Here is a 27539-nt window from a genome sequence, read left to right on the forward strand (position 1 = left end):
TGCTTTCATACAAAGCAATTTTCTTATTCAAATCTACAACTTTTTTGCTAGCCCTACGGACATAAGCCCAAAAGTCATAAAAAATAATTACTTGGGACTAATCGCCAGATGAAAAAAATGTTAAAAATTCATAATATCTGGTGATTGTGTGTGTGACAGTGGGCCCACTGGGCCCAAAAACCTTGGTTGGGACGAAACACCAGAGTACTCGATCGGATGGCAGTTCATATGTTTCTGATCAGAAATTTCGGACAATTTGCGGCCGGCCTTAATGTCTCTGAGTACGGCGGTCAGAGACATTTATTAATAATGAACTCAAATTTAATGAAAACTTTGACAGATCACAAGTTTATGACAAATTCATTTAAAAGTAATACATAATTTTTAATTCTGAAGTGCGGCCGTATGATACGTCAAAACTTTACTGCATTATTATTTTCTAATAACCAGGTATCAGAAGACGTGAAGCAATGTGTGGATCTCTGGGTAGCGGAAGGCTGGTGCGGGGTTGCTGAGGAGGAAGTAATGGATGAACAGGGAATGGGAAGTAAGTCACAAAATCAATCATCATATGAGAACAAACGCTACAATAGTTGTTGAAAATCCAAATCGAAACATTAATATTTTATCAATATACAATCGGAATATAATATGTTTGAATTTACGTTAGCACTTTTATCGTTGGAACATTTGTTACAGCTGTTGCAGCCAGAATAATTTAAACGCTGTTCAATTCTTTTGTTTCGTTATTCAGTATTAAATTCCTAACTTATAATACATAATCTAGATTTCATTTGTTATCGATTCTACAACTAGACACGTCAAACTTATAACACCCCTCTTTTTGACGGGGGTCAAAAATAGGACAACTGAAATTTTTGAAAAAATAAATTCCAAAACATTAGAGAAACAAATCTTTAAAGCGTGAAGATTCTTGATTCGGCAGAAAAGGGTCGGATCGATCGCAAAATAGTAAATAACTTCTTAAATATGTAACTTATAGTTTTCCTACTACACGGCTTGGCTCAAATCCCGATTTTTTTTTTATATTTAAATTAATGTTTGTTCATTACTGTATTGATTAGTGAAATCTCAGGTAAGTACTAGGTTAATGGAGCGATGGATTTTAATAAATAACATTGCGTGCCAGATCCGTATCTCACAGATAGGTGAATAACGAACGAGGGGAAACTTCCGGAAAACTTTCGAGCGGTCGTCGGGAAAGTGGAAAAATATATTTGCTTCGCGATTAAATTCCTCCTTGAATCTAATGCAATAAGATCTCTGGGATGTTTCCAGTATAATAAATTGCTCCCGCACCCTACGTTTCTATTTATAATCATTTCATTGTTAAAGTTTACCTGAGTGCTTGCGCCTTACTTAAATCAATGCGGCTATGTGTTATAGTAACTTTTATAAGCATACCCATAAAAGTAACTATAATACGGGCAAACATTTTCGTCTGCAACTTAATGATTGGTTATTCTGCTGTATTATCATCAATTCATCATCATCGTCCATCACTGAAAATGACATAAGGTTAAGAGGCCGCGTCATAAAACGTATATGTCCGTATGGTTGCCCAAGCACATCCTAGTCCAGAGGAACGAACAGGTCAATACGTCTGGGACCAACCATGTGCGGGTTTCCTCATGATATTTTCCTTCACCGTACGAGCGTCTGTATTATGTAGGCACTTGAGATCTGAAAATGTCTCATGCCTCCACATGGGATCGCTCATCGCACCTGCATCCTCTTGAGTGCGAACCAAATGTCTACCCACTAGGCCACGGACGCTCTTAGGCCAAGTAATCAAGACACCACCAAAACCAGTAGGCTTAGCATGGCCACAGTAGAAATGCAAAAGAATAGAAACGCTGACAATTTTTGCGGACAAACTGACAGATTTCCATTGTTAATTCATCTCATCACTTTGTCTACTTTACTTTAAAATTAATATTTCTTTGGTGGCCATGCTAAGCCTGCAGCTTACTTAAGAGGATACACCAGGGGTAGAAAAATGAAAAAAAGTACGTGTAATATATATAGCTGTCTCCCTTACCTCAAGCCTATACCGCAGAACGCGATAGAGACAACTGCAGAAAATCAACGATTCGTTGTCCCCTGTTCCTTGTCCAAAACTTAACCGATTTAAGTACTTTTTTCATTAATATTTAGAGAAAGGCTTGAGCTGTGTTCCTATGTTTTTTTTTTTTTTGTATAATCTAGCCAAATCTGTTTTCTGGATGTTTGAACACAGCGGAAAATCTGGCCATTTTTTTGGGTTTTTGAACGTTCATATCTTATTTAATAATTAAATTATGTAAAAAAGGAAAACATAGGGACATTGTATTAGTGGCCGTAGATATTCAGGAAAAAAATTATAACTCTACTAACATTATCCAGGGAGGAAACAGGGGACAACGTTTGTATGGAAAAAAGGGCGGTGTGGACTCCTCTTAAACTAGATTATCCTTCCGTAGTGTGCGTGATATCAGCGAAGACGCTGCCGTTCGAGGTGCTGGCGGCGGTGCGCGAACTGGTCGCGGCGGCGCCCGGCCCGCTACACTCCGCGCACGATCCGCCGCCGCAACTTCTGGAGGCTTATCAGTAAGTATTATTGTCCTACAGCCTTTCTTAAATGTTTCTTAGGTAATAATAGAACTAGCATAATATACTATATACGTGGGAGAGCCATGCTTCCGCAGAGTGGGCCGGCTCGACCGGAGAAATGCCACGTTCTCACAGAAAACCGGCGTGAAACAGCGCTTGCGCTGTGTTTCGCCGAGTGAGGGAGTTTACCGGAGGCCCAATCCCTTACCCTATTCCCTTCCGTACCCTCCCCTATTCCCTTCCCTTCCCTACCCTCCCCTATTACCCTATTCCCTCTTAAAAGGCCGGCAACGCACTTGCAGCTCTTCTGATGCTGCGAGTGTCCATGGGCGACGGAAGTTGCTTTCCATCAGGTGACCCGTTTGCTCGTTTGCCCCCTTATTTCATTAAAAATAAACTCCTTTATCTAGCTTAAAGGATTCCATTGTGCCCCTAAATAGTCAATACCAACAATCGATGCTCTAGAATTCTGAACCCGCCATAGTAGACGGTCTACCGACAATATATGTTGCTATCTTTCTTTAGTAACTAGCCACTATTCGCTCATACCTTATTTAGGAACTTACTTGACGCTTTTAGAACTTCTTCTTATTACTTCTTGAAAATGTTTTCTTTTATTTATTTTTCATCACAAAGCAAAACAAGTTAAAAGAGTTAGTAAGCAAAATATTTAATTAGCATACAACTGCAAACAAAAACGTCTAGAACTAACCAAGTACCTAGTCTCGACAACTAATTTATATTTAACAGCTAAATACTAACAACTCCTTGATTACTTTTAGATTTTAGACTAAGGTTATGAAAAGAAAGTTTAAGACTAGATTTGTCTTAGAAGATATTATAGTGTTTGAAAATATGCATAAGTAGCCTTAAAGGTAGACAAAATACGTAGGTATGGCACTCGGGGACTGCCACGGTAAAGTTTATAATTATTACACGTCTAGTCGCACGCACACAAAAACCGTGCCGAAGTCTGCCGAACTGAAACGACGTTAGACGTTGCACGGTAACTCCGCACCGCTGTGCCGGTCGAAGTAGGGGGTGTTAGGTGTATTTTCGCTACGGAATTTCTTGATTCGGTCGCCGCGCTGAAAGCCCGTAATAAAAGCTATGCAACAGCTTAAAAAAAAAACAAAAATAAAGGAAAATTACCATTTTTGTTACCATTATTGTTATTGTAAGTTATACTAGGGTTGCCATCCGTCCGGATTTCCACAGATTTGTCCTAGTTTTTTTTTTTCCCCGTTTTTTCCGGGGTGCGTCCGGCCGGGTTGAAATCTGGACACTTTTGCTGAGAGAAATCCAACTATTTAACCAGGCAGTAATTAACGAAAGATAAAACTCGCTAAGCATACACACGTCTCTAGCACGGACTTGAGTTAGTCAGATTTATACAAATTCTTGTTGGAAAAGTAAAAATTGGCAAGACGTTATTGTAAATATGTATACTGTTTATGAGGTGTCCGGGGAAATAACCACATTACGGCCAAATGTCCGGGAATTTTGTCGTGCCTGACCGGCGAAGGGAATTTGGGTAATGACAACCCCAAGTTATACTTACTTTATTATACTACATAGTATAAAAGTACAAAAGCTATGCCCGTTCTTGTAAGTGTAATAGAATAAGCGGCAAAGAGAGACAAACTTGCAAATAAATCATATAAACTGTGACAATACTTGGCACTCTCACGAGACGTATTACTCCTTCTGTAACTTTACCCTCGGCGGCCTTATCATTTATTTTATTTCGGCTTCATAACAATCGCATATATATAGGTATTTCGGTAAAAAGTTAATATGGGTTTGATTTTGTACGGGACACCGTTTGGTAGTGACAAAACTTTTAATTGGCACTTCAAGTTTGTTTAGTAAGTTGTCCGGAACAAGATGCTAAAATAAATGAGATTAACTTATAAATATTATGGTAATAGAATACAGGAAAATATTTTTTGGAAAACTTTTATCACCAAAATGTAACCTTATATTGTTACACTAAACAGCTCACTGAGCCATAAAGTGGCTCTGCTAACAACATAACAGAACAACCAATCAATTCGGATTTCGGACACATAATTAGACAATTATATTGTAGGTTTTACAATTTATAATGTTGACTATGGCTTATTAAAGGTGAAATAAGGTCAGTGATTGTTATTATTTATTAAACTTGAATCAAATAACCAGAGAATATAATTATTATAACCTAAGAATATGGGATGCCCATTTGAAACAATTTTTTGACAAGTATGACAATCATTATTAGTTATCCTAATAATTATTATTATTTCTTAAGGATATCGTTAGTTAATTTCACGACTATTTATATAAATTTGCAATAAAGCAAGTCATCACTTTACTTATGACAAGTACCGAGGGTGTATTATTCCGCAATGCAGACAGTCACTGGGCACTGGGCAGTATGTGCGATGCAATCACACTCCTGCACGCAACACACGTGGAATCTAATGCATCATCACTCTTTGTTCTAAAAAGCCCTAGAAATAGCTATTTAGCTGTGCTTTTCATTTCTATCACATGCAAATTCTGTTAGAATGCGACCAAAAGGTATCTAAAGAGAGTCTCGTTGCGGTTCAGTAATTTTATTTGTCACTCACTTGTCACACGCGTTTCCGACGGCAATGAGAGACAACCGGCGCTGCTATGTAGCCATAGGGTCTACAATTGTCGTGTCAAACCAATGTCAAACTGCTGACATATGTCACGAAATAGCTTCCACATAATATTGTCACGTTATAGGTCTGCTCTGGCCACAGATTTTAGAAGTAAGCTCCGGCTGTCTATATAATATGTCTGTCTGACATGACACTTGATACTAGAGACCCTACCGTCCCTCTGCACTGGTGGCAAATGATATATCGACAACCCTCATTAGACAAAAGTTTCTAAAGTAAAAATAAATTATTTTTGGTGCTTTGTATAAAGTTTTTAATAGCTTATAATATAAAGGTTATATCTAATGAGAGATCTGTTCGTACTGTAACCATGTACGTATAAAAACTGTAACATTATCGTTTCCCAGGTGGTTCGAGCCTCTGATTGACCGCTGGCTGGCGGTGACCAAGACAATGGCGCTACAAAGGGTACGCGCTGCAGTTGAACTGGGTAAATAAAACCAACAGACCAGCAGGGTTACTATTTACCTTCCGACAGAAATGCTAAAGATCTTTGACAGAACATATTATTAAATTTATTATTATACAATTTTCGCCTGCTGCATTGCTGTCGCAAGATACTACCGCCTTGCTGATTTGATGACGTCACTGCTGCGTGGTCATATGCCTAGTTTTTGAATAATTTGACCGGGCCGTTATAAATAGTCCTACAATTTCACATTTACTCTACTTTGAAAAAGTATCGTAAAAAAGTCTATTCCTATTTTTACCAGTAGAAACGGTCCTACTTAGCTTAATTAGCTTAGCTACATGTAAATTCTTTACAAAAACGTTTAACACTTGGTGTTCCATATTAAAATTTAACTCGACGATAATTAAAGATTCGATTCCCATTAAACACCTCCATCGTGGGTATTGCAGACACAATAGATTTTCAATTGTTATGTGGCAGCCGGCTGCCGCTTGGGGATTGACTCACGAGTCACGGCGGCGCCCCTCTTGCCCTTCCGCGGCGCAACCAGCCGTGCTAGCATACGCCAACGAAAGTAAAAAGTAAAATCATTTTTAATAATAGCTTGTAAAAAAGAGATATATATCGATATTGTCAATATCACTACGCTCGAGAGTGAGATATCTACGAGATATCTCGTTGGCGTATGCTAGGGGGGCAGGGCGCCGCGGCGCACAGTTTGGGAACCCCTGGGTTAATGTAAATTCGTTTCCATGTTCACATCGTGTTAATGCTAAAAATCATTCCAACAAATAACGAAACATAAATTAAAGGACGAGCCGCAATAAACGGGAATCGGCAAAGTTGAAAAGTAATTACGACGGCCGAGTGACCGGGCCCGGGCAACGAAAACACAGCGCACGTGAAACATTTCATTAACGAACAAAAGAAAAATATCACCTCCGAAAGCGCCTAATTGTCGGCTCTCTCACACCCCGACCGTCGGATAAGGATCGCGTCTAAACGGTCGGCCGACACGAACATTAGAACATCCTGAATATTTAGATTTCGAACGTTTATCGGCCGATAGCAGGGCACCCCCCGCGACCTATAAAATAAATGTTAATTTTAACACAACAGCCTTTTTATTATCTACCGTTTTTGTTACCGCGGTTTTGTTTGGGGAATAGATTTAAATTGATTGCGGTTTCGCCTCATGCGACGTGGACGTCGACTAAATGTCAATCAACCATCAGCATCAACAGCAATAGATGGACTTTTTGTTCAATCCTTCGTTTCTAATGCTGCGTTTCCATCAAGCGTGATGCGTGACAAGGCACAACCGTCCACAAATCTCGCTTGGCATTACATTTGGAAGTCGTGTACGCGCTTGTGAATGCGTCAGTGTATTACGTACGAGTACACCGAAGCAAGCGCCCTTTGATTTGTGTTCAAAACCGAAATATTTTTTAATATTTTCTTCTTATTGACAAAATATGTTAGAACTGCACAAAAGAAATCATCAAAGATTAATCTCAAAGGAAATGTAATACCAAGATAGCGGATGTAGTCTATGTTATAATCTAAAGCCGCATCATTTCCACTCTTACGCTAAGTAGGTACTCTCATACGGTTTTGCTCGATCGAGCTACGTGATAACGTAGAGTAAAAACCACGAATCGGGCTTTCGTCAGCACATTCAGCATTGCTCGATGGTTCTACTCCAAATCGAAGGAAAATAGATATATTTAATTCCATCAAGCCGGCTCGATGCGAGCCTTCGAACTATGAGTTTTGCGGTCCACACTGTGGTTTTTGCTCGATTTGGAGTAAAACTATCGAGTGAAAACGTATGTGAGTGCTTAGCATTACGCACACACATTTATGGGCGTACCCCCCCCCCCCCCGGGACCATGTTCACGTCCCTAGTAAGTATATTATCTAGTACTTTATCTATAAAAATTAAGAAAACGAATTTTTGCCATTTCTTTGCAATAAGTACAATATTTTTACAACAAAAAATTATTAATTTTTTATAAACAACTAGCTTATAAAAAAACTGATTTGCCCCCACCTGGCCCAAAACCTGAGTAATTTGCCCCCCCCCCCCCCCTGGCCGAGAACCTGGGTACGCCCATGCACACATTCGTCAAACTACGCTACTTCGCGATCAACGGGCTGTACAATAACGTAGTTCACACGTCAACAAAAACCGGTCTCATGTTGTTTCTCGAACTCTATCTATAATTTAGTTCACTCTTGGAATATGAAATATCAATTAAAGTAATAACTTTTATTGCAGATCGTCCGGTAGAAGGAGAGCACATTGTAAAGCACAGCACATCATCTGTAGACACTGCAGCGTGGTGAGTAACAATGATGTTTTTTTTATAATAATATCATAGGTGATTAAAAAAAGAAATCTGCTCGCAACATTGTATGCCAAAAAAGCGGCCAAGTGCGAGTTACAATCGCGCACCAAGCGTTCATACAGCAAAATTTAAAAAAAATAGTATTTTTTGTATAGGAATCCGCCTAAAATATTATTTAATTTTTTTTAGGTATAATATATTTTGTTCTTATAGCGGCAACAGCATAATCTGTAAAATTTTCAACTCTTTGGCTATTAATGTTCTTGAGATACAGCCAGGATAGACGGATAGACATCAGAGTCCCGTTTTTACTCTTTGGATACGGAACCCTAAAAGAATCAACTCGTTTCCCCGACAAAATAGAAAGTTTCCGAACCGAAAAATGATCCTTGCGAAATGAAATTAACAACCAGTAGCGGAAGTGAACATGATTCGTTCCGACAGTTTCCGGCGTGCGATGTTATTCCGGGAGACTTTCCACTAACCTTTACTTTTCCTTGCTCTTATTCCGTAAAGGCTATTGAATATTGTTCTTAATTCTTTTTACCGACTTCCAAAAAGGAGGAGGTTATCCGTTCGGCTGTATGTATTTTTTTTGTATGTTCAACGATAATTCAGCCATTTGTGATCCGATTTTCAAAATTCTTTTTGTGTTGTATAGGGTTTAACTCGAATTTGGTACCATGTTCATAAAAGTGGTGATCTTATGATGGGATCCAGGAGGAATCGAGGGGACTCCTTGAAATTTGTATGGAAACATATAGTGATTTCAATTATTTCTGAAGCATTCGAGTTAAATGCTACCAAAAAGTAAGATTTCGTACCAGGTTATACCCTGGATCCGAAGGTACCCAACAGAACTTTTGAATCCTTATAGATACAGGTTCGGGGATTTCGGCGTTGTTTAAACAATTGAAAGCATAAGCCAACACATCAATTTATTTGATCATCATCATCAAAATCATAATTATGCCATGGGTCATCACATTATGACCCAATTATTGATGCTTTTCGTGATATTTTGCATCGAAGCAGATGTTTTGATGATTATTTCGCTGTTTTTGGACCGATTTTCAAAATTCTTGTGTTGTTGTATAGGATGTAATCTTGATTTTGTATAGTAATTACGAAAGTGGTGAGCTGATGATGGGATCTATGAGCAATCGAGAGAAAACCTTGAAATTTATCAAAATACTCAGAGTGGTTAAAATGTTGTTTCTAGTAACTTAAACATATGTTACGAATAAGAGAAAGTTCATACGAAAGTATCTCTTATATATCTATAGGTATCCAAAGCCACTGAACAGAACTCCTGAACCTTTAAAGAAAAAAGTTTTTAAACTGTAGCATCGCTTACATAACTGCAAGCATTTACCACAATTTATTCTGAAAAAGGCACTATTATAGAGTAAGAGTTATTTAATACTTTTTAGTTCATATTATTATTGTTTTTACCTTGGAAGTCGGTTTTAATTTTTTGTTTAAAATAATAATGTTACTTTAACATTAGCAATAATATGACATTTAAAAAATGCGGCTTAAGTTAATGTAAAACATTTTTACATTGCCTACCTAAAACATATTATGATATTAAATCTGTCTAAGTCCATTATGATTGTGATAAGTGTGTCTGTCTGTTTTTCTCTACCTCCTAAGGCTTCAACCGTTGGGCGATTTGCGTGTATACGTAAATGTTGACACTTTGAGTACCTAGGAAGGATATAAGGCCAAGGGTACGGTTGGTCACGATATAAAAAACTAAATGAATTTCCGCTCGCAACTGGCGAGCAACTTTTGTCAGCAATATTATAATATACCTTGCAGTTAAACGTATAATATACTTTACTAACGAGTAAAGTTATTCTATACATTATACGGCATCTACCTAAAGCAATATATCTCAGTTTGCAGAGGGCTCAGGTGTTGTCAGAGTACGTTTAATATTCAATTTTGTCACGAAAATCCCTTTCAATAACACAATATTATGTTTTCATTGCCATAAAAGAGCGTTTTTGTTATGTCACTTTGTTTTTTTAGGTATTTGATTTAAGTATATACTCTTTTCTGTCACTTTATACGACCCATTAATATTAGATTAAAAAAGAAATCATTTATTTTTAAGGCTTCACTAATCGTTAATTCACTTTACTTTTATATTATTTTACTTCCAAATTATTTTAGAAATCGCGGTCGTTTGGGTAATAAATTATTCCACAGTGTTTTACATTAATAAAGGGTAATATCTTAATTAATTAACAAATTACTCTAACCTGTAATTTTCTTTTCCATCATTATAAATTAATGCACTGAAACTAATTGAGTACTTAAATCTCATTAATTTTTACCTCGACTTTTGTTTCTTTATTCCAATTTAAATTTCATTAAAAAATAACAGTACATTTTTGTTTCTTTCTTAATTATACAATTTGGGACTTTATTAAAGTTTTTACTGAGGGAGCAAAAGCTCTTTTTAATTAAAAAAATAATGACTGTAGAAGGTACAAACTAATTAAATTTAATAACTTAACTAATCAAAACGTGATGCTGAAACCTTAATGTAGCTTTTGGTGGGTGTTCTAAAGCTTGAATCACAAGATGCTGGAATTACTAAAGTCGTGACTACCGATGTTCTTAATTTGATACTATAGTAATAAATAATAATCAAAGTTCATTGATATCGACAAATTTAGTGTACAAGGGACAAGGGTGGGACAACGCAAATTATAATAATTGTATGCTACCGGGGCCGTTGTTGATAGATCGTCAACGAAATTGGAAAAAGCAATCGTCGCATGTGGTCAATATCTATAGCTATTGCTATTGCTATTGAGCATATGCGACGATACACTACACTAGCACTAGACACCCGCAATAACGTGTCACTAATGGTAATCGCAATCTGCCAATAACGACTCCGATTTTAAATCTATTAATCGAGTGTTCCATAAGTGATTTGCCCCATCAAAAAACCAAGCGATCTTACAGTTTGCTGCGGCCTATACAAGTATTTTGTCACCTTATTCAACGGTGGAACTATCTGCCACTTAGCTTCACTCTTCACTTTATTTCCAGCCTGTACCATATGCGGCTAGTATGGCGAGCTATCGGCGGTATAGAAGAGGGGACGATCGGCGGTAGTCTGCGACTGCTGGAGGCCGCCTGCGCCACTGCGCTACACTACGCCGACCTCATACATGGAGCGCTCGCCGATCAGGGCTACTATGAGAACTACGGTACGAGCACAGTTAGATTAATTTACGCAGAATCTTTACATTAGACCGCTTAGATCGAGTACATGCACACATAAGCGGGTTTTAGTATTTGAGAGTGGACAACAAGGCATTAGCACGAAGCGATCGTATTAAAAGTAAAGGAGTAACTGTATTTGTATTATGCAAATGTTTAATTTCAAGTACACGGCTCATTGTAATGTGCATAGTTATTATGTATTTGTAATGTTTCGAGACCATACCCAGTCTTAAAAATATACTTTTGAAAGTTCCATAACTTTATAGATTGTTTAAAAAGCGAAATATTGCCTTAAGCAGAGTTTACACTTATGGGAATAATATGGTGAATAGTGGTAACCCCAAAGAAAGATTTTCCGACCCAGCCGAGCTCTGCGCTTAATCTTCAGCTCCCTTTAGTTATTTCAGGAGTACGGTAGATTACGTTGATTCCAGAAACTACAGTGGCATTAATAATTAAGATTGTGTCTGATCCACTACGCAAATAAGGCAAAATATAATAATCATCACTAACATGGTTGTAACTTGAGAAACTAAAATTAGCGTGTAACGTAATTAATTGGCTGTAACTCATTTACACAACATACGCATGTAACATAATACTGTACTATTAACCAAGCAACGGAAATTGTGGTAATATAACAGCATTCTCATTATGTTAAACGTAACGCGGGATTTACACAGGTGAAGCTCACTCCGAACGAGTTTCAGACTCGCGAAAATTACAAAACACACGCGATACAGCCTGCTTTGTGCAGCTAATTTGCCCTGAAAATTTAAGCACAATAAAATTTTCGCAATTCATTGTTTACCACATTACCTCTACATTATAAATTTCAGTTGAAGTTTTAACACGGAAATTATGTAAAGTGATGTAAAACGACCAAAAAAATTTTAAGCTAGCATGATCTTATTATATTATGTGGTATATATAATATAGACGATTTTGCATTGAGCGCAGACTGCAGAGTCACAGTAACTTACTAACTCTGCTAAGTACTCACATACGGTTTTGCTCGATAGTTTTACTCCGAATCGAAGGAAATGACATATTTAATTTCATCGAGCCGGCTCGAAGCGAGCCTTCAAGCTGTCAGTTTTGCGGTCCACGCGGTGGTTATTGCTCGATTTGGGGTAAAACTATCGAGCAAAACCGCATGTGAGTACTTAGCAAGAGTCTTAGATATATTATTATTATATTGAGTAGTAAATCTGCATTTTTTCAATTTCCCAAAATGTCCGCTGATAATTTGAATTTTACCGCAAGCTATATAATTTAGAATTTATAAAAATATCGCTTTTCAGTTTACAGAGCTTTAACAATATAAACTCAACAGTTCCGTGAATTCCCGCTCAGTGTCCATACAAAAGGGATATGTAAAATGTAGCCCGCAATAAAGGGAAATTCAAAGTGTAAGTTTCCAGGTCAGGGCAAGACGACGGAGGAGATATGCACGATCGTGAACAATCTGGAGTACGTGCGCCGCTCGCTGGCAGAGTACGACGATGAGCACATGTGAGTGTGAACACAAATATTATAGTCAGCAGCAATTTATTACTTCAGACATATTGCTATTGCTGTTATGGAATGTGCTTTCTTTATTTATTTTTTTGTTATTGAAAGCGAAACCTTTTCACCGGAAATGCTTAAAATGTGGTAATAGCTAAAAGTTAAAATACAAAGTGACACGGGACTAAAATTAACTCGTATATTTTGTAGAAGTTGAACATTTAGTATCGTCATCGCTTAACGTAGAGTAAAGCGATGGTAGTGTGATTTACAAATATTAAAATTCTTTACGAACTTCGGCGTCATAACTATCTCAGGGCTCAGGACAGCGAAGATTGTGGTGGTACTTAATTTGGGCTATGTTATATGTAGCGGAGGCGGCGGAGCTTAAATAAGTTAAATGTATGCGTTGAAACTTGAAGTCACAAATTCTCCCTACGATAGAAAACACGACCCCAAGGCAATCTCAAATTGCATCGTATCAAACTTTTTCAGACTTGGACAATTAGGGAGCGGCGCCCATACAGTTGGCATGGCGCGGCCATGCCGACTGTATGGGCGCCGCAGACTCGATCACACAAAAAGTGTGTCGTCTGCGATCTCCCTTAAGCTGAACGCACATTTGTCAGTAACGTACTACGCGCCGAATACGCCGAGTGCGGACGAACGTGCGAGTCACATGATTTCGTGCGTTTCGTTCGGCGCGTGCGTGCTGATAAAATATGTGCAATCACCTTTAGTCCTATGGAAGTTAAATCACTATTATAACTAGTCAACATTTCAGCGGCAATGACGAGAGCGCCCGTCAGCTAGTGCGCGGCGCGCTAGGCACGCTGGACTCGCGCTCCGCCCGCGCCGCCGCCCCGCTGTCCGCGCGCGCCCGTCCGCCGCTCCGCAAGGCGGTCTTCCACCTCGCCTGGTCACCCGACACCTTGCCTACGCCACAGGTAAGTGGAGCTAGAGCATCTGCCTCAGAGGCAATATTTCAGCGGCAAGAACCAGAGCGCTGGTCACGCTGCCTACGACACAGGTAAGTTGAATTAGTGTTTGGACATCTAACTGGAAAATCTCGGGGAAATCGATTCGTATACAGATATAAGGTATTATATTAGTTTGGGGAAAAAGTTTCTTCGCATTTTATTTTATATAAAAATTCAAAAGATTTTTTTATAAAGTTTATTTACAATTGACTAAAGTATATAGACGCCATTTTGTTCGATAACTTTTTGCCATCTTTTTGGTAGAGACATGATCCCATTGCTATAAAAATTTTAGGCCTCTGATGAAAAAACTGTGACAAGTGGTTTTGGCAGTCCTCTTGTGATGTCAACCTGACACAGCCTAAGGAATTCTGCAGCGACCGAAACAGGTGGAAATCTAACGTTGTAAGGTCAGAACTATACGGCGGATGTATTAACACCTCCCAGCCAAACTCCCGTAATTTTTGCTAAGTGGCTAAATATGTGTGAGGTCTAGGCGGTCTAGCGTTATCATGGTGAAAAACCACACCAATTCCGGCCGCTTTCTCTCAACTTCTTGCTTAAATCTTATCAGTTGTTTGCAGTACAGTTCAGAATCGATGGTCCTGCCTGGCTGTAACAGCTCATAATGAATAATGCCCTTCCAATCCCACCACACACATAGCATCACCTTGTTGCGAGTTAACCCGGGTTTCTCCACTTAACCCGGCGAGAATGTGGCAGGGTATTTTACACCCTGCCCATCACTTAAACGCGCGTAGTTTTTTTTTATTTCGCGCTTAGTAGCAACGGGACTTTCAGTAGCTGCAGACAAGGGAGTGCTGAGGGTATTAGTGGAGATATCCTAGTGTTGCCCGTACCTGCGCCTGAGTTATAGGTTTTATTGCTAACCTACTTCGGGTAAATTTCACTCTGCCACATAGCTGGTGTACTTATGTGTTTTTAATTTTATTTTGTGTAATTTATATGGCTTTTTAATATTAATTTCACTTTGTTTTTGTAGTTTTCCTTCAAATAAATGACGGACGTGAATAAAATTTATGATAAATGAAGTTTTAAACGTTTATTTCGACGAGTCTGACTCTAAAGTTAGGTCTGAACCCTCAACTTCAGCATCAAGAAATATTCCTGGAAGAGCTGTCAGACGTCGTGACTGTCCCTTTATGAGAGATTAGAAGACTAAATATGGTTGTAAGCACTGTAAAAAAGCCATATTGTAAGGAACACGCAATATTTTTTGGCTATATGCACGTTCAAGACTAAAAAAAATAAAATTAAAACTGATTAATATATAGTTTATTTAAATATTTTTATAAGATGTTTAAATACTTTTTGTTGATTGTTAAATCTATAATTTTTGTTTTCGGTAAAATTAATAGGTATGTGTACATATAAATATACAATATGTTTTTATTCAATATCATAAAGGCTACCTAAAAGTGATTAAAATAGTAAATATTACATAATACATCTATAATTTACATAACAGTATGAGTTATTACATAAGGGTATAATTTACCCTGCCACATTCTTCGCGTAACTTTTTTTCAGCACATTCTCGCCGGGTTAAACAGTTGTCGAAGTCTAAAAAATGCCGATTTTATATAAAAATTTTAATGGGTAGAAGCTTAGAGCCGCAGATTTATTGTGACAATCAATCGCACTATGATTCTCATTTTTCAATATATTTTTTTTATTTCTCTAAGCCTTATTGATGATACTATTATATGTAACAGCTGCGAAGCATACTTAAAATAAATTGCTGCAATTTAAAAGCTTATTGTAATGACGTTACGGCGCAAAAGAATTTTCTAGCAAGAAGCGTAACAACGGAAAAATTAATTTGCCCATTATCTTCGCTTTAATCGTTGTAATTAATTTAGACTTAATTTGTTAATTTCTGTTTACAAGAAGTAATCTACTGGGACACATAACTGATAGCGACCAAAATGATAATACTTCATTACCTATCGTGCACATAGTATCTTAGATCGTGTTATTTGACGAGGAAAAATTATAAAGTAGCAGAGATAAATTAATTATTATTATAATTATGTGATATCCTAATTATGAGTTGTGACTCATTAAAGTCGAAAAAAATCTGATATAATATTATACAAAAGAGTAGTAAAACAGGTTGGCTTTTTGCGGTGTGCAGCCTCATCACAATTGAAAATGGCTTCGAGTCGGATGTGTGCATTTCCTTTATACCTCAGAATTGGCTGAAATTTACCTTTGAATGCCCAACAGAGGTAGGTTAACAGTCGGGGCGATCGTAAAGGGTCGGCCATTCGAGATAAAACTAGAGTGCAGGTACGCTCTCCGACGATATAAAACACATTTAAATTGATTGTAACAGTATTGTAGAAAATAGCTTTGTAGTATTCTGATTGTGTACGGAAATAAGTACTTGATATTATTATGAAGCTGAAGCGAGTAATTTGTTTATTTAAACACGCTCATCTCACGAACTAGTACTGACTTTTATGTAATTTGGCAATAATATAGTGTAGACTACAGTAAATGACAAAAGCACAACCAAAGGCGGAAAATTGTATGGTATCTAAAGAATTTCTCTTTACTCGCGGAACGTCTAGTATAGAGATATATAAAAAATCTATTTTTATACCGATTTCATACCTATATCGAAACCAACATATTTCACACCATGCACGTTTAGGAGTTGGTCAATATAATATTATGACATTATGTAACAAACAAGGCCAAACAGCTTAGAACTTCGCGTGTGCTACGGGTAAACTTCTAAAATCTAAAGAAAACAAGCCGTTAGTTTCTAAAAGTCAGTAGTTTGCTTGCCGAGAATAGAAGCCTTAAAAGTCTAAGTTAGTAAACTAAACGAATACTGCATAGAAATTTCCAGTTAATAAGGGTTTTAAATCGAACAATGGATAGCCAGTTAATGAAGTTTTTTGTATTTCATTGTATTTCATCACCAGGTGAATGTTTAACGACAGTTCCTTTCTACTCCTCCTAACTTCTTTCTTTGCGGGCCCCATGTGAGCTTAATAGTATGTTCCGCGGGCTCCCTGAAATCATATTATCAAAGGGTTTCGTATGGTTGGATACCGATGTCGATCCTAGTGACGACGATCCTAGTAATGTGTGTTGGGGCCAAAGCCCGTTTAATAAGCTACTTCGTGACATATGACAGCTGTTTAACACGAAAGACCCTGACTACATAGCGCCACCTGTCGGCAAATGAAATACGAAAACCCTCATTGGAGAACAATTCCAGTAAAGTTTCACGTCGGTTATTAAATTCCAGATTCATGCGTACGTTTCACAGATTTAGATTGCTAATTGAACGAAATTTCACGAGCACATAATAATACGATGAACCGTGTTTGATGGAATCACTCGTATCAATTTAATGCAAACATAGTCTTTTTTTATTAAATAAGGGGGCAAACGAGCAAACGGGTCACCTGATGCAAAGCAACTTCCGTCGCCCATGGACACTCGCAGCATCAGAAGAGCTGCAGGTGCGTTGCCGGCCTTTTAAGAGAAAATAGGGTAATTGGGAAGGAAAGGGATGGGAAGGGAAGGGAATAGGGGAGGGTAGGGAAGGGAATAGTGTAGGGGATTGAGCCTCCGGTAAACTCACTCACTCGGCGAAACACAGCGCAAGCGCTGTTTCACGCCGGTTTTCTGTGAGAACGTGGTATTTCTCCGGTCGAGCCGGCCCATTCGTACCGAAGCATGGCCACGTCTAACGTTCGCAATTCGTCTGTCGTTCGCAATGCAATACAAATATTTAGGCGTCGCCAATTATGAATAATTTAAAATATGCTTCTGTCTATAAACACATAAAGGATATTATATAAACACACAAAAAGCTGTGAAATGATCCTTTTTGCTTCAATATAATTTTATGAAAATGAAAAGGTATACAATCTAAATTATTTATTTAATCAACAATTATTGTACATCTAAATAAAGTATTAAGGACTCTACATATTCAGATCTTGGCATCTCACAATCTTCAAAACAATAAAAACATTTATATTACTGCGTTAAACAACATTAAAAAGTTGTATTTCTATATTTTGTTCGTTGTTTTTCAAAATCATAGAACTAAAACATTGTTACTCTCCATTATTAGAGCAGAAACAAGCTAACTAAATATTGACGGAAGCAGGAAACTGCGACATTAGAAGCTTCATCCAATTATTCAGAGTAATGAGGAGGAAATAAGTAGGTATAAAGAGCATTATTATCGTGTGTCGCTACTGCAAAATTAACACATCTGCTACTTATATATATTTTTTTTTTTATGAAATAAGGGGGCAAACGAGTAAACGGGTCACCTGATGGAAAGCAACTTCCGTCGCCCATGGACACTCGCAGCATCAGAAGAGCTGCAAGTGCGTTGCCGGCCTTTTAAGAGGGAACAGGGTAATAGGGGAGGGTAAGGATGGGAAGGGAAGGGAATAGGGGAGGGTAGGGAAGGGAATAGGGTAGGGGCAATGGGCCTCCGGTAAACTCACTCACTCGGCGAAACACAGCGCAAGCGCTGTTTCACGCCGGTTTTCTGTGAGAACGTGGTATTTCTCCGGTCGAGCCGGCCCATTCGTACCGAAGCATGGCCACGTCTAACGTTCGCAATTCGTCTGTCGTTCGCAATGCAATACAAATATTTAGGCGTCGCCAATTATGAATAATTTAAAATATGCTTCTGTCTATAAACACATAAAGGATATTATATAAACACACAAAAAGCTGTGAAATGATCCTTTTTGCTTCAATATAATTTTATGAAAATGAAAAGGTATACAATCTAAATTATTTATTTAATCAACAATTATTGTACATCTAAATAAAGTATTAAGGACTCTACATATTCAGATCTTGGCATCTCACAATCTTCAAAACAATAAAAACATTTATATTACTGCGTTAAACAACATTAAAAAGTTGTATTTCTATATTTTGTTCGTTGTTTTTCAAAATCATAGAACTAAAACATTGTTACTCTCCATTATTAGAGCAGAAACAAGCTAACTAAATATTGACGGAAGCAGGAAACTGCGACATTAGAAGCTTCATCCAATTATTCAGAGTAATGAGGAGGAAATAAGTAGGTATAAAGAGCATTATTATCGTGTGTCGCTACTGCAAAATTAACACATCTGCTACTTATATATATATATATTTTTTTTATGAAATAAGGGGGCAAACGAGTAAACGGGTCACCTGATGGAAAGCAACTTCCGTCGCCCATGGACACTCGCAGCATCAGAAGAGCTGCAAGTGCGTTGCCGGCCTTTTAAGAGGGAACAGGGTAATAGGGGAGGGTAAGGATGGGAAGGGAAGGGAATAGGGGAGGGCAGGGAAGGGAATAGGGTAGGGGCAATGGGCCTCCGGTAAACTCACTCACTCGGCGAAACACAGCGCAAGCGCTGTTTCACGCCGGTTTTCTGTGAGATATATATTTTACGGATCTATGAATTCTGAATTTTTCTCTTAATATCTAATTGAAATAGTTATTTTATTAATTAACTGTCGTACTCAGAGCCGAATGTTAATTACCTAACAGTAATCAAAGGATGATTATTTATATGTCAAACTCGTCAATCAATTACAGTTAATAAATTAATATTCGTTTCTAAGTGCAGCGGCAGTTAGGGTCAATTCAGACCGCAACGCGACGCGTAGATGCATTTCTTTTGTATGGATTTGACAGATTTTAATTGCGTGAGACGACATGCTAATCTGTCAATTCAGTACTTTAGAAATGCATCTACGCGTCACGTTGCGGTCTGAATTGACCCTAAGGGTGAAGCCAAACGAGCATAATTTTGTGAGTCGTGAGTCGCAGAATTTCTGCCGCGTAATCTTTTCATACAAATCATGACTCACAAAATTACGCTCGTGTGAATCAAATAGGACTTTTGTATGAAACTGAATGCAGCAGAATTTCTGCCAGCCGAAATTCTGCGACTCACAAGTCACAAATTACGCTCGTTTGGCTTCACCCTAAGGGTTGATTCAGGGTAACGCGACGCGTAGATTTATTTCTAAATTTATATGGATTTGACAGATTCGCAAGACGTTTCACGCAATTGAAATCTGTCAAATCTTGCCTCGCCTCGTCGCGTTGCGGTCTGAATTTACCCTAAGAGATACAATTTTAATGACATCTAATATTGGGGAACAATGTATTCGTTCGCTTTAATTTCTTACAAAGTACAGTTAACTGTATTTAATATTTTTTCCTACATCTTATTATTATATTATAAGAACGATCATTATCTTTATCATATCGTATTTAATTATTAACTAAACTCATTTCTCTGTTGAAATAAGCCGTTGAAGTAGATAGAGTTGAAACTTCACGAACTTTTAAGAGCACATAAACTCTGACATAAACTATTATAAGTTAAGGAGCAATTTAATCATGCGGGTATAAAAATAATAATATTGCAAATATGAGCATAAATATAACACTCCCCTTATATGAACCCAAGAGCCAGAGGCAGCTAGACTTTCTTTATGTTATAAAAACTGAAAGTTTGCCTGTATAACATGACCGCTTTACAGGTAAAAACAACCAGCAACTATGTAATTTTGGTCGAGGTCACTTTGGGCGCTATCCAGTTCTGAAATTATTTCTAACCTTGGATAAAGTATGAAGCTCTTTATTTATATAATTTACTCGGATAACTGTAGAAATTTCGTTTTTCACTGTCGGACATTTATTAGTACAGTTCCTTCCCACTGTAAGATTACCTTAAAGTCTTAAACTTCAAGGGTGTAACACAAAAATATTTTCATTCGTTTTACGCTTGTTGCTCTATAGGATAATATCATAATAAGATTTAAAAACATTTTCCTCCGCAGTTAATGTAACACATTTTAATAAAAGAACGCTCAGTAAACCAGTTCACCAGCACTGAATATAAATCAAGAAAGCGAAGACAACGATATATCAAAGAGATAAGAGCACGCTATCGTTATCGGCCACCAACCGTTTGTCGCCAGCCAGCCATTTTACTAATTTACTCTTTTATATACTGGAAAGGTTTTAGGTTATTAGTAGTTTAATTAGTATTTTAAGACCACATAATACAGCTTGAATGCCGATTTGGTAAAGCAAAGTAAGCAAAAGGCATATTACATGACCATTGTTTTAGCCCCTTCCCTTACCTCGATAACAGAGCACTAACTCTTGGCTTTTAGTCCCTTTTAGGGCCTGTTTCACCACTTACTGATAAGTGCCAAATAGGCTATCCATAACTTATCTGATAAATACTCCATACTCTATATGTCAGATAAGTTGTAGATAGCCTATCCGGAACTTATCGGTACCTTGGTAAGTGGTGAAGCAGGCACTAAATATTTCCAATATAAATCTTTAATATGAAGCATTAAATATTATGTGAAACTTATGATAACAAAGCAACTTATAATCCTTAAACTTATAGACTTTTTTGACTTTCTAGCGTCGAAGAAATTAATTCATAGGCAGATGGCGGACCATGTAATTTGGTCGCGTTAAGTCAAAGCCAGCAGACCGATCACAGCTAACATTGAATTGACATAAACCGACCAAATGACGTAGGTCCGTCAACTAGCCTAGGGATCAACTTCTCTGATTGTACAAATCTTGGAAGCTTATTTTAACTCTAGCCTTTATCATTTAGGCCATCACTCCCCTCCTGGAGTTTCTGGACCAGCACCTATCGTCACTCAACACGTGGCTGCTACCCCGGGCCTTCGGGCGCGCGCTCGGAGGCTGCTGGAGCGCCGTGCTGAAGGAGGTGTCGGCGCAGGCTGACGCGGGCGGCGCGGAGAAGCCCAGGGTCTACCATCACAGGCTACGAGAGGCCCTGGATCTGCTGGCTGAGTTCTTCCATGCTGAAGGGAAAGGTAAGATGTAGTATTACTTTCTCGTGTCATGTTATTCTTAAATGGCGTATAACTAGTTCTTGTAATAATACTTATTTTTTTTTAAATAATCTTAAATATTAAGAATTGGCAGTATAATATTTTATGTGAGGTTTCGTTAAATCGGCAAGAACTTGGACACTGTACGAGGCAACTGCTTTCGCAACTTCATTAAATGACTATTAAACTTTAATATTTTTTAAGATAGGCATCGACATATGAGTTATAATATTAAAATATAAACTTTTTGTGAGTAATTTTACCAAAACTGCGAAATCTCCAGAAACTCATGTAATATCCCGCGTAGCCCGTAGCCCGTAGCCGTAGCCCGTAGCCGTAGCCCGTAGCCGTAGCCCGTAACCGTAGCCCGACATGCGCAAGACGATTCAAGATATCCGTTCGAATCGGATTCGGAAACTTTTCCGTGTAGTCATTGGTGAATGGTCAATGCACTGCGCGGCGATCGTTTACTGGATGCCGCGCTATTAAATTTCCGAATCCTAATAGAATTGCGCATTGTGAATCAAAGCCCCTAGCCAACACGTTTTCTTTATTGTTTTTTTTAATCGATCAAAAATGTATGAAATTGACATAAGCGTTCGGTAAAACGAAGTCAAGATTCGACATGTAACCATGTCGATTCTATACATTTGGTCGGCGATTCTATAAAGAAGCGATTAAGAAAACGTGTTGGCTAGGGGCTATTCACACTATCACAACAAATACACTATCACAAAAGCGATATGTATGCGATACAGTATCACAATATATTACAGAGAAGTCAGATGTATAACAATAATTTGTTTTTATAGCGCCATAACCCATTGTTGAACCCCGAAAAGGTCCATGTTGTTTTATTATGTTGCCGGATAAAAATATCTTAGCTTTCAGAAATTTATTCTGCCCACTGTCTGCTATAATATAAATTGTTTATTATCCATATTTTATAACAATATTATAAAATTATCATAAACGCGTTGCGCCAAAACTCGTTTATCGCGTGGGAACCGTACATTTGTCCGGGATAAAAAGTATCCTATGTGCTTTCCCGGGACTCAAAGTATCTCCATACTAAATTTCAGCAAAATCTGTTCTGTGGTTTGGACGTGAAGAGGTAACTGATAGTCAGACAGACACACTTTCGCATTTATAATATTAAGTATAGATTCTAAAGTGCCTATGTCACGGTAACAAGTGTGATTCTCTTCCTAAACTCCTGAATTAACCCTTTAAACCTATTGTGAGTAAAGTTATGGACTATATTTTAGTCACGAGAGCATTATTTTTATAACGGCAAATTGTAAAGTTCTCACGTAATATACTTACTTGAAACTTTGAAGAAGAAAGAAAAGAAAAAGAAGAGAGAAACAAAAAGAGTTGCCGGTAAAGTATTGGTGTACCAGAAACGTTGCATAGTATGCAATATTTAAAAAGACTCATATAAATCATTTTCTAAAAGTAATTTTCTATATTTAAAATTCTAGCTACATTGGTACACTTTTCGTCAAAACTCTGAAATATTAACGCCTTTTTCAGCTTTGTATCATTCAGCTTCAGACGTGAAATTCGTCCATTCCAATATGAAAGGTCCAAGCCGATTATCGCGCGAGCGTTGACAGTTTTGAGTTCGTGCGTACAAATTGCTAAAGACCGTTCGAAGTTATTTTACATTTGATATGACCTTTATTCTTATACCATAAGGATCATAGTCGTACAAACTGTGTAGCTCTACAGCGGCTCAGTGTTGCAGAATGGCTGCCGGTTCGGGTGCGAACTTTTCCGACTTGTTTGATGTTTTTACGTATTTAATATAAAGGCTTCATACAACGAGGGTCCATTGTTTTTCGTTTATAATATGAAACTTTTATATTTCGTTTTCGTTTATAATATGAAACTTTTCTACGAGTGGATATGTCAAAACATCGTATTATGAATCCCGTGTTGTAATAAACTCATATGAAACTTTATTTGACATACAACTACATACAATTTTAAAATTTTTACACAAAGCTACACGTTCAACAAAGTATAGTAGCACAATATAGTAGGGCTTATCTAACTTTAAATGACGCGCCCCTCCCTCGTATTCACAGTTCAACATTTTTCATTTATATCAGCTAGTGAAGTGGGGGGGGGGCGTCATTTCAAATTAGACAAGCTCTGCTAGATTATTACCGCGAAACATCTATCCGCGCATGAAGTAAACGACGGACAAACTAAATTCGTATATATTACCGTGATATAGTATGATTAAGGGGACCAGTAGTTCGGAAGCCTCTTCGATGCTCGTTAATAAATAAATAAACCTTTCTACCACATAACGTTAAAAAGTACAGGAATTTATTAAACACATTGACTTCCTATCAGGTCTACCGATGGCGGAAGTCCACAACAATGAGTGGGCACGCGTGGAGCAGCGCATGCAGTACCATCAGGCACCCACAGAGGAGCTCATCGAACACTGGCTGGCCGACCGCCTGGTTGAGCAGGCGCGGACTCCGTTACCCTCGCCCTACGGCTCCATACTAGTCAGGTACGTCTACTGTCCTGCTCGGTCATTATTATACTGTAGGGATTATTATCCTTCTACTAAAGGGGGCCATAAATTGCTTAATTGAACATAGAACAGAGCCGTACGTCTTTCGTAGTTAGGTAAGCTAAAATTGCCGGTCTATAGTTTTTAAGTCGCCTCGATAGGGCAGGCATGGCAGCCGTTTGGCTTATCTTGCTCAAAACTCATCATCTCATCTTGACTTTGAAACCTTAACTTGAGGTCTTGAAGACTTTCAGGGCTTATTTCTTGCTGCCAAAGTACGGACGGATCTTTTTTTGACTATTCATGCAAGAGATGATCATTGTTATATTAATAAATAAGGAATACGCGGAAAATATATTTATAGAGTAACTATACTTACTCTATAAATATATTTTCCGCGTATTCCAATTACACATTCAACGATAAGTTTGTTGTACTCGTAAACTCAATGACAGATCAAAGTTGAAAGTGGACATAATGATTGTGTAACTTTACGCTTAGTTAGACCGAACTTCAGCAAAGCTTTGTTTATGTACAGTCTCAGCTAAGTTATTTACTATAGCATTTTTGAGTGTATTGTTCTTAGAAGTTCTGATTCTGTTATTTGGGATAGAAACGCCGTTCTTAGAATTGTATTTTTAGGGACATTTCTAAGCGAAACCATACGGTAAGTTAGGCGATAGATAGTGCCTATATAGTAAATGTTAGAAAATTAAAATTCCAATGACAGCGTCACACTGTTTGACTTGCCATCGAGAAGTCACGCTTCGCTTCGTTTCGTTATGAATTGCCCTCACTTCCTCACACAATTTCTCCTTAAACATAGCTAATACCACTGTCTAGAATGAACTGAAAAACGTTTTTTTTCTATTACTGATTCTTAAGTTAGTAATGGATGATTATGGGTTTGAAGCTATCCGTCCATCGGTATTTTCTGGGTTCTGAAGGAATTAAAACCAGTTTATTATTACAGAGTATACCTGAACCACGACTCGCTATGCGTGGAGGTGATGTCGGCTCGCGATGTGATCCCACTGGACCCCAATGGCCTGAGCGATCCGTTTGTGGTACTGGAGCTGCTGCCCAAGCGTCTCTTCCCCAAGACACACGAACAGAGCACCAACGTCCAGAAGGTAAGTTGGTTCATAGATTTTAGCAATTCGAGGCGATTTTGTCTGATCTTTATTATGTAGACAAGGGTGCTTGGTCATAATGCATGCGTTAGTTTCGATAGCGAAATTAGATGTCAAAAATCCGCCAAGTGCGAGTTAGACTCGTGCACGAAGGGTTACGTACCACAATAGAGCAAAAATAGGCTGAAAATTGTGTTTTTGTATGGGAGCCGCCTTAATTATTTCATTTATTTAAAGTTTATTATAAATTATTAAAGTACAAATAAAACTGAGTATTTCATGCAAAAAAAATCACGATAATCACATCACCATTAAATATTTAATTTATTTTGTTTTTAGTATTTGTTGTTATAGCGGCAACAGCTGATATACACAATTTGTGAAAATTTCAGAAATCTAGCTATAGCGGTTTTTCAGTTACAGCCTAGAGACACACAGACAGACAGACGGACAGACGAACAGACATCGAAGTCTTAGTAATAGGGTCCCGTTTTTACCCTTTGGGTACGGAACCCTAAAAACATAAAACTTTTACAGAAAATAGGACGCTATAGTTATCTACGAAACGATTGCTGTAACGCTGATACAACAAAATATATCACACAATCTTTTGTTTCTTTTGTTTACTGTACGCCTCTACTACCAGAAAACCCTGAACCCCGTGTGGGACGAGTGTTTCGAGTTCCCCGTGTCTATCGAGGCGTGCAAGTCCGGTCAGGCGGCGCTGGCGCTGTCGGTGTGGGACCGCGACGTGCTGACGGCGGACGACTTCGCGGGCGAGGCGTTCGTGCCGCTGGAGCGCGTGCCCGGCGTCAACTGCCACGCGCCGCCCGACCCGCTCCGACCCGTCGAGCTGCCGCTGATGCAGCTGCATGATAGAAGTGAGTTTTTTTTAACTCGTTACTACGGGCTGCATGCACGAAAAAGTTGACGTCATTGTCCCGTTCCGCAAGCGAGAGCGCGGCACGAACGAGAGAAAGGCATGATCGGCTCGAGCGATCGGCTCAGTTCGTAGTTGTCACGTCAAGCGGCCGTCCCGGGTACACCGACTTTACAGACAACCAATGTTTATATGAAATAAGGGAGCAAACGAGCAAACGTCACCCGATGAAAAGCAACGACCGTCGCCCATGGACACTCGCAACATTAGAAGAGCTGCAGATACATTGCCGGTCTTTTAAGAGAGAAAAAGCTCTCTTCTTGAAGGTATTGTAATAGATTTTGATGCTAATTTATTGAAATCAAACTAGAATTAGCCATTTCTATACTACTCAAGTGGAGCGCACACGCTTCTTTATTTTGGTACCCAAGTGGGATGGAAGAATCAACAAAAAGTCAGTCGCACCCACTTGCTCTCCGGACCAGTCGCCTAGGTCATCCATCTTTACTTCTGGGTCCTTATCCAATAAGCAACAATGCCTTTCAAAATCTTTATATCTCCTTAAAGTGTTTACAGTTTGGATGGTGACTGAAAATTGCTTGCACTTTTATCCAGCGTGTAACTTATTTAAAGTTGAATGAATGAATATTCTTTATTGCATTTAAATAATAAATATAATAACTTAAATTAACAAACTACATATAAACAAAAAAGTTATGGTGTCTTTGACAAAAGACTTTTGCTATATTTATATTAAGAAGGATGCTTTGCTTACTTAAGCAAGGTTGTACTACTATTATTGGTAGTGAAATATTTTATAGGTAGAGAACGTGGTAGAGAACTTTTCTAAAATTTTGTCAGTCGTTAAGTCTTTAGGATATTTACTCGTTAAAAGAAGCTCAAGATCTCGTTAGTGCCATGGACCTATCAGTTCTTGCCATATTTGCGTCGAAATGCAAGATAAAGAAAAGATGAAAAATATATTTTGGTTCTATATTGATTATTGCCGTATATTTCGAATTTGGATAAACAATTTCACACTCAAACAAATAAAGCAAGGAAAGGAGATAAAGATTATTATGAATTTACAACCCCGACCTCTGTAGTTGTGTAGCTTGTGTAAGACGTGAGCTGATGCGTGAGTAAGTGGGACATTACTTACATGTCGCTAAGCAATTATGTGGAGCACTCCAGAAACAAATGTCGAGAAACAATTTATCTATTTGACATTTTTTATCAGACAGCCGCAGCCCGCAAGGCCGACAGAAAATGAGT

General features: G+C 38.1%; 1 protein-coding gene across 1 annotated transcript in view; it reads left to right on the forward strand.

Moving 5' to 3' along the window:
- The window catches only part of LOC121739007 (BAI1-associated protein 3), a 133898-nt gene that overhangs the window by 105092 nt on the left and 1267 nt on the right, over positions 1 to 27539 (forward strand). The window contains exons 13-23 of the mRNA XM_042131311.1: positions 451 to 547; positions 2484 to 2610; positions 5654 to 5736; positions 8000 to 8063; positions 11142 to 11302; positions 12743 to 12833; positions 13612 to 13774; positions 21472 to 21697; positions 24083 to 24248; positions 25225 to 25384; positions 26031 to 26265. Coding sequence (XP_041987245.1) covers positions 451 to 547; positions 2484 to 2610; positions 5654 to 5736; positions 8000 to 8063; positions 11142 to 11302; positions 12743 to 12833; positions 13612 to 13774; positions 21472 to 21697; positions 24083 to 24248; positions 25225 to 25384; positions 26031 to 26265 — 1573 coding nt within the window. The remainder of the gene's footprint in view (positions 1 to 450; positions 548 to 2483; positions 2611 to 5653; positions 5737 to 7999; positions 8064 to 11141; positions 11303 to 12742; positions 12834 to 13611; positions 13775 to 21471; positions 21698 to 24082; positions 24249 to 25224; positions 25385 to 26030; positions 26266 to 27539) is intronic.

This window comes from Aricia agestis, chromosome Z, assembly GCF_905147365.1.
Source record: "Aricia agestis chromosome Z, ilAriAges1.1, whole genome shotgun sequence".
NCBI classification, from domain to species: Eukaryota; Metazoa; Arthropoda; class Insecta; order Lepidoptera; family Lycaenidae; genus Aricia; species Aricia agestis.